Source organism: Loxodonta africana, chromosome 11 (assembly GCF_030014295.1).
Source record: "Loxodonta africana isolate mLoxAfr1 chromosome 11, mLoxAfr1.hap2, whole genome shotgun sequence".
Classification (NCBI taxonomy): Eukaryota; Metazoa; Chordata; class Mammalia; order Proboscidea; family Elephantidae; genus Loxodonta; species Loxodonta africana.
This window is the reverse complement of record NC_087352.1, coordinates 25935575-25944019: the sequence shown is the minus strand read 5'-3', so window position 1 is coordinate 25944019 and position 8445 is coordinate 25935575. Positions and strand designations below refer to the sequence as shown.

The 8445-nt window shown below is 38.7% G+C and overlaps 1 protein-coding gene across 1 annotated transcript; it reads right to left on the bottom strand.

The window, feature by feature from the left end:
- Positions 1-1222: 1222 nt before the first annotated feature.
- On the bottom strand, positions 1223-8028 carry LOC111749570 (zinc finger protein 470). Its single transcript, XM_023543613.2, has 3 exons — positions 7878-8028; positions 7214-7309; positions 1223-3377 (listed from the first exon to the last, which is right to left on the bottom strand). Exons 1-3 carry the CDS (start codon positions 7987-7989, stop codon positions 1504-1506), a joined length of 2082 nt encoding a protein of 693 aa, XP_023399381.1. The 5' UTR covers positions 7990-8028; the 3' UTR covers positions 1223-1503.
- Positions 8029-8445: the final 417 nt, after the last annotated feature.

The window sequence follows — 8445 nt, the reverse complement described above, 5'->3', positions numbered from 1 at the left end:
ATGGTGGATTTTTAAAAGTTGAATTGTTGAACTACACTTTATTTCATGGCTATTAATCTATTTATGTTCTCTAGCTTGTTAATTTTAATTATTTATTTTTTAATCCTATATTCCATCTATTCCTACATTCTCCCCAATGCCTTTGTTCTTTATTTTTGTGTTTGAGAATATACATAGCAAAAAATACACCACTTCAAGTTCCTACATGTACATTTCAGTGATATTGATTACATTCTTCAGGTTGTGCAACCACTCTCATCCTCCTTTTCTGAGTTGTTCCTTCCCCATGAACATAAACTCACTGCTCCCTAAGGTTCCTATCTAATCTTTCCCGTTGCTGTTGTCAATTTGATCCTATAGAGACAGAGATCTTAACAGACCATAATGCTCAAGGAAGAAGATTTCAGGGGATATTTTTGGTCTAAGGTTTTAAGATTATCTTAGGGCAAGTTTCTCATGGCTTCATCCAACCTCCATGGCTCCAGAAAGTTTGGATTCCATGAGAATATGAAACTCTGTTCTACATTTTCCTTTTAATCGGGATTCATCAACAGAATGTTTGATCAAAATGTTCAGTAATGGTAGCCAGGCACCATCCAGTTCTTCTGGTCTCATGGCAAAGGAGGCAGTTGTTCTTGGAGGCAATTAGCCACATATTACATTTCCTCCTCCTATTTTCGGCTCTCCTTCCTCTGTTGCTCCAGGTGCTAAATGCCTTTGTTCTAATTGGCCTATTCTCACTTCTAAGTGTCAGGTGAGGTGAAGTAACTCATCAGCAATGCTACCAAAAACCAAACCTCTTGCCGTCAAGTCAATTCTGACTCATAGCGACCCTATCGGACAGAGTAGGATTACCCGCAGGGTTTCCAAGGAGCGCCTGATGGATTCTGTCAACCTTTTGGTTAGCAACCGTAGCTCCTAACCACTACACCACCAGGGTTTCCTCAGCAATGCTACATGTCCTTATATCCATACAAAGGGAGTGGGCAGCCACCATTTTGCCCTGTATATCATATGATAAAAGAAAAAAAAAATTTTTTTTTTCTTTTATCATAGAATCTTTCAGTTCTGGGTATGTTTATATTCTCTACCCACTGGGAGGGTAGGAAACCCTCTGTCTGCTTCACAATCTGTAGTCTTGACCTACTGGCCCATTTTTCAAGCAGCTGAATAGGGCTGTTCATAAGGAACCCCCACCCTCCATACTTTAATGGCTGGCACTTATTTAAACTAATGATTATTTATCCCAAGGATTGCATGCTGAACCCTTGATAGGGATTATCTAACATATTCTTCAAAACCAGCATTTTAAGTAGGAAAGTAACATGAATATATATTTTTATTTTTTTTAAAGATTAATCTGGTCACAGTGTTAATAATGCACTTGAGAGGTTGCAACACGACTGCGGAAATCCAACTGAGATGGTTATGTCTTGGACTACAACGATGGGACATGAGCTGGAAAAAAGTGGATGGATTTCAGAGGTATTTAGAAGACTGAATCTATGGAACTTTCTGGTGCAGGGGTGAGGAAGAGGGAATAATTGAAGCTGACTCTCCAGTATGAATTCGTTGATGATGAGCAAGATGTACACTCTGCCTGAAGGCTTTTCCACACTCTTTACATTCATAGGGCCTTTCTCCTGTATGGATTCTCTTATGCAGAGTAAGATGGGCAATCTGGCTGAAGGCTTTGCTACATTCTATACACTCATAAGGTTTCTCTCCTGTATGAATTCTCTGATGGAGAGTAAGGGATTTACGATGGCTAAAAGCTTTCCCACAAACATTACATTCATAAGGTTTCTCACCAGTATGGCATCTTTGATGACAAATAAGGGATGCCCTCTGTCTGAATGCCTTTCCACATTCAACGCATTCATATGGTCTTTTGCCAGTGTGGAGTCTCTGATGTTGAACAAGATAAGAGCCATCGCTAAAGGCCTTCCCACATTCAATACATTCATAAGGCTTCTCACCAGTATGGATTCTCTGGTGTTGAACAAGGTGTGCAATCTGATTGAAGACCTTACCACATTCCTTACACTCATAGGGTTTCTCTCCAGTGTGTATTTTCTGATGTTGAGCAAGGTGTGCATTCTGGCTGAAGGTCTTCCTGCATTCCTTACATTCATAAGGTTTCTCACCAGTATGAATTCTCTGATGATGAGCAAGGTGTGTGCTCTGCCGGAAAGCTTTCCCACATTCTTTACACTCATAGGGTTTCTCTCCAGTATGGACTCTTTGATGTAGAGTAAGTGAGCCCCGATGGCTAAAGGCTTTCTCACAAATATTACACTCATAAGGTTTCTCTCCTGTATGAATTCTCTGATGTACAGTCAGAGATGAGCCATGGCTAAAGGCCTTCCCACACATGCTACATTTGTAAGGTCTCTCTCCAGTATGAATTCTCTTATGTTGAATAAGTCCTATGTGATCAGTGAAAGCCTTCCCACAATCAATGCAATCAAAGGGTTTCTCCCCAGTATGATAATATCTTCGATGACGTATAAGGGAAGCGTTTTGTCTGAATGCTTTCCCACAGTCTATACATTCATAGGGTCTTTTCCCAGTGTGAATCCTTCGATGATGAGCTAAGGATGAGCAGTCGCTAAAAGCCTTCCCACATTCAATACATTCATAGGGTTTTTCTCCAGTGTGAACTCTCTGATGTTGAGCAAGATGTGCAAGCTGGCTGAAGGCTTTATCACACTGCTTGCATTTATAAGGTTTTTCTCCAGTGTGAACTCTCTGATGTTGACTAAGATGCGCATTCTGGCTGAAGGCTTTCCCACATTCAGTACATCCAAAGGGTTTTTCTCCTGTGTGTATTCTCTGATGTTGAGCAAGGTGGGCACTCTGGCTAAAGGCTTTGCCACATTCAATACATTCATAGGGTTTCTCTCCAGTATGAATTCTTTGATGGAGTGTAAGGGTCGAGATTTTGGTAAAAGTTTTCTTACAGTCATTACATTTCAAAAGTTTCTTTTCTCCAGAGACTTCCTTCTGTATTTTTAGAACTGAATGTTTTTTTAAGCTTTTATTATCTGTGTCACAATTATATATTCTCTCTTCCATAGGAACAACCTGTTTTATATAAGATATTGCATCTAGATGAAAAATTGTCCCAGATTTGTTAGAGTGGTCCCCTTCCTCAATAAGGGTATTTATATGAGTGATTGTCTCTTGCCTAAAATGTGTCTTCTGACTTATTGGCTCCCTCTCAAACAGGTTTTCACATTTCCAGTTTTCTCTGAATATGGAATATTCAAGGCCATAGCTTGTAAGATTTTCCAATAGCATTTCCTGAGATAATTTTTCTTCATAAATGTCCTGCTTTGGAGATAACTCCTTGGTCACCCACACATACTCCAAGTCTGAAAAATATTAATAAAGCAAATGTCTTCTTTATTAAATGCTAGAAGAATGGAAAATTCCAAGATGAAATAACATTTATTGAAGTTAAACAGTTATTGAAGCCCATAAGCAGTACATGTTTTTGACAACTCCTAGCTAAGGTTAACCATCCTTGTGATCCAACCATCCTGAATTCCTGGAATAAACCTTCTTTGGCCAAGATATATTATTTCAGTGTGACCTTTTATTTCAGATTTTTCACTGATGTTCATAACTGAGATTGGTCTGTAGTTCCCTTTTTTTTTTTTGATACACTCATATTTTAGTGTCAGATGTTACAATATAAAAATTAATAAATAAAATTTAATAAAATTTGCCTTAATAAACAACAAATTTTTAAGCTCTCTTTTATTTCTTTGCCTTGGAACATTATGAATAGCATTGGTGACATTTTTTCTCAAGTGTTTTATAAAATTTATTTGTGCAACTACTTGGGGCTGCTACTTCTTTTCTTGGGGGAGGCAGTTCTTAAGTAATTTTTTATACTTCTTTCTACAGTAACTGGTCTGTTTAAATTTTCCATCTCTTCTGGTGTCAACTGTGGTAATTAAAATTTTCCTAGAATATCAGTCATCTAGGTTTTCAAATTATTTATACAGAGTTGAGAAAAATATGTTCACGTGATTCTTTTATTTTCTTATGCATCTGTGGTTATTTACCATTATTTCTTCTTTTTTTAATAGTAATTTACAGTAAGATATAGGAGAGGGAAGGGCTCAGTGAAAGGAGTGTGTGATTAAAATTCTGAACATAGTTAAAGTCCTAATCACTATTGCAATGAAAATCCACATAGAATTATCCCAGTGCATTAAATGATGAAAAGAATATAACAATAGTGTTTACATGATGATTTAAATTATGATATGCATTACAATGCAAATCTGAGGATAATTCAGTGCAATTTAGATAGTGCAGAGTTTAATATTTATGGGATTCTTTTTCAGTAAAATCGCTTGAGTTTACAGTTAAGATATATACACACATCTGTTCTGTATAAGGTCGCTGGGTCTGCAGGCTTATCTGGCTAATGGTATGCATTGACCAAAGCCTACTGCAGACCAACTCTTCCACTGATATTTTTATTTTTTTGCTTATTCTCTCATTTGTCCTAACAGTTTATATATTTTATTGATTATTTTTCAAAACCTGCTATTCAATTTATTTTCTTTAGGTCTAATGTTTTCTAACTCATTTATCTCCATTTTTATTTGTAGGAGTATAAATCACAACACATAACTTATTTTTGTTTTCTATGGAGCATAGTTGTACTCTAGCACACATAGGGTCACCAGGAGTTGGAGTCAACTTTACGATAACTGGTTTTTATAGTGTTTAGCAGTGCCTGGCACACAATAAGCACCAGTAAATGTTAGCTACTATTATTCTTATTATAACTTCTACAAAGGGCAATTTACCAATACATAAAAATAATACAAATGTACATACTCTCTGATTCAGCAATTGCAAATCTCAGGATTTGACCTAGAGTTTTACTCCCATTTGTGTGAAATGACTTCCGTTCAAGATTTCTCACTGAAGTATTACTGACAATAAGAAAAGATTGAAAGGAACATAAATGTTCAACAACAGAAGACTGGTTGAACAAGTTATGCTATACTCATACACTCGAATAATATTCAGGTGTTAAGATAAGGTAGCTTTAGAAGTGCTAAAAAAAATGGGTGGGTAGGGGACATGCCTTTTATCTAGTGTAAGTAAATGCAGCAATAAAAAGATCGCCAATTGTAACTGAAAAAGGTAATGTGCAGAATAGTGTGTTGTATACTACCATATACACTAAAACCTGCAAAAGCTGGAACCTGTGTAAGGTGGAAACCTGTCGGAGAAGGAAAACTCAAATACTGTCTACTAAAATGAGTAATAGCAAAGTGGTTAGACTACACCCCGTCAAAGGCAGAAAACTTGCGAGACTCCGAAAAACAAAGCAATCCTGTTGAGTTCCAGCTTTCACAGGTTTCACTGCATTTAACCCACTGCCATCGAGTCGATTCCAATTCATAGTAACCCTGTAGGACAGAGTAGAACTGGCCCATAGGGTTTCCTAGGCTGTAAATCTTTATAGAAGCAGACTGCCACATCTTTCTCCCACAAAGTGGCTTGTGGGTTCAAATTGCTGATCTTTTGGTCAGCAACCAAGCGCTTAATCACTGTGCCAGCAGAGCTCCCTTTTCACTGTATACGAAAAAGAATCTATATGTATTCTTCATGTATTTACACTGAAGAATAAACAAGAAGGTAATGATGGCCTCTAGGGAAGAAAAGGAGCCCTGTTGGTACAGTGGTCAAAGCGCTTGGCTGCTAACCAAAAAGGTTGGCGATTTGAAGCCACCAGTTGCTCCACAGGAGACAGATGTGCCAGTAGGCTTATGGTAAAGATTTACAGCCTTGGGAACCCGATGGGGCAGTTATACTCTGTCCTGTAGGGTCGCTATGAGTCAAAATCGACTCAATGGCAGTGGGTTTCGTTTTTTTTTTTTTCTTTTTGAGGGAAGTCGAATACGTGGTTGATGTACAGAAGAGAAAATCTCAATTTTTTACTATAAACCAATTCACACCTTAAAAATTTCGTACCATGCACGTATATAACCTATGCAAAACAAACAAAAAAATCCACTAAATTAAAAAAAAAAAAAAAACAAAAACGCTTCTCTGAAAAATATGAATGACTTCTGGAGAAAGCTGAGACTTTTTCCTTTTTTGAAGTAAAATGTATTCACCATTTGTTCATCACCTGTCATAATGTGGTAGGATGTGTGTTGCCATGGTGCTAGGAGCTATGCCACTAGTATGTCAAAAATCAGCAGGGTCACACAGAGTAGAGAGGTGTCAGTGGATTTACTTCACCATTTGTTCATCACCTGTCATAATGTGGTAGGATGCATGTTGCCATGGTGCTAGGAGCTATGCCACTAGTATGTCAAAAATCAGCAGGGTCACACAGAGTAGACAGGTGTCAGTGGAGCTTTCAGACTAAGACTAGGAAGAAAGGCCTGGCCATCTACTTCCAAAAATTACCCAATGAAAACCCTATGGATCACAACAAAACACTGTCCAATATAGTGCTGGAAGATGAGACCCTTAGGTTAGAAGGCACCCAAAATACACAGAGGCTGCAACAATGGATTCAAGCATTCCAACGATTGTGAAGATGGCACAGGCTTCGTCAGTGTTTCATTTTATTGTACATGAGGTCACCATAAGTCAGAGGCTACCTGACAGCAAGTAACAACAACGCTGAGTAAATTATTTATACCCGTTGCCATCAAGTTGCTTCTGACTCATAGCAATCCTACAGCACAGAGTCAAAATGTCCCACAGGGTTTCCAAGACTGTAAATCTTTACGGCAGTACACTACTACATCTTTCCCTCATGGAGCAGCTGGTGGCTTTAAACTGCTGACCCTTCAGTTAACAGCTGAGTGCTTAACCACTAAATGCTTATTGAAGGAATAACTGAATAAATCCATTTGTCAATTATTCAAAGGCAATTGTTTAAAAAGTACATCAATGTCAGAAGAAGATTTCTTAAGAAATAGAAAGGAGAGGGAGCTGGAAGAAATGGAACCCACAGAACTGAAAACTGAGTTATAATTAGAGAGAAGAAAGTGAAAGGTGAGAAGAAACATACAGAGGATGTATTTCGGGAAGCCCATATTAGAGAGGCCTCAATTTTCTCCCTAGGCCTTGGGGCCTTTGAAAGGTATTTTCCAACAAATACCTGAGAAAAGAAACGTCTGGAGAATAGTTTCCCCATCTCTAGTTAACCTACACTCACCTGGGCATAGGCCTCTCGTCATCTGTCTGTTCACCTCCCAAGGCTCTTTCCCTTGTTCCAGTAAGGAAATCACATCTGGTTTAGAAATGCAAAGACCTGTATATGAAGAAAGATATGAAAATTGACCATGATGTGGGTATCCCAAAACTGTGGCCCAGTCTTCATGGTCTTAAGAGAAAGGAGCAATGCAGAAAAATGCTGATTAAGACAGTGTTGAGAATTGAATTTGTCCCCCCAAAAATGTGTGTTGTAAATCCTAACCCCTATGCCTGTTGTTATAATCCCATCTGGAAAAAGGTTTTCTTTGTTATGTTAATGAGACAGTATTAGTGTAGGGAGTCTTAAGTCAATCTCTTTTGAGATATACAAGAGATTAAACAAGCCAGCAAGCAGAGACGAAGGATGTTAGATGCTACGCCACAAGGAGATCTCCAAGGAACCAGGAAACAGAAGTTGAACAGACAGGGCCAACAGAGGCAGAAGGCCTTCCCCTAGAACCACCACCCGGAATTCAAACTTTAACCTCCCAAACTGTGAGAAGGTAAGTTTACGTTCGTTAAAGCCATTCACTTGTAGTATTTCTGTTATCACAGCACTAGATAGCTAATGCAGGAAGGAAAGACTTCTGAGTTACAGGGAGGCAGAAGGAGAAAAATACTCTTACCCACAGAGACCAGGTTCCTATAGTTCTCCAACATCACCTTCCTGTACAAATTCCTCTGAGCAAGGTTCAGCCATTCCCATTCTTCTTGGGAGAAGTCTATGGCTACATCCATAAAAGTCACTAACCCCTGAAATGACACGGATATTTTGTCATTAAGTGCTGTTGAGTTGGTTCCAATTCATAAGGACCATATGTATAACAGAATGAAATACTGCCTGGTCCTGCGCCATCCTCAAAATTGTTACTATGTTTGAGCCCATTATTGCAGCCACTGTGTGAATCTATCTCATTAAGGCTCTTTCTCTTTTTTGCTGACTCTCTACCAATTGTGGTGTGAGAGATCGCTTTTAAATGGCCTTCTCGCCATGGTCTTGTAACTCCCAGCAAATATTGGGTAGAACTATGCAAATTAGACCTCCACACGTATGTCAGTTTGTCATACTGTGGTGGCAATCGTGTTGCTGTAATGCTGGAAGCTATGCCACCAGTATTTCAAATATCAGCATGGTCACCCATGGTGGACTAAGACATACTAGGAAGAAGGACCTAGCTGGTGGTCTACTTCCGA

What these genes read in the sequence shown, in the direction of transcription:
- LOC111749570 (XM_023543613.2), bottom strand. Translation starts at nt 7,989, where the DNA reads ATGGATGTAGCCATAGACTTCTCCCAAGAAGAATGGGAATGGCTGAAC. An exon ending in TAGGAACCTGGTCTCTGTGG is followed by an intron (nt 7,310 to 7,877) that starts GTAAGAGTATTT and finishes CTTCATATACAG; the next exon opens with GTCTTTGCATTTCTAAACCA. An exon ending in GACGAGAGGCCTATGCCCAG is followed by an intron (nt 3,378 to 7,213) that starts GTGAGTGTAGGT and finishes AATATTTTTCAG; the next exon opens with ACTTGGAGTATGTGTGGGTG.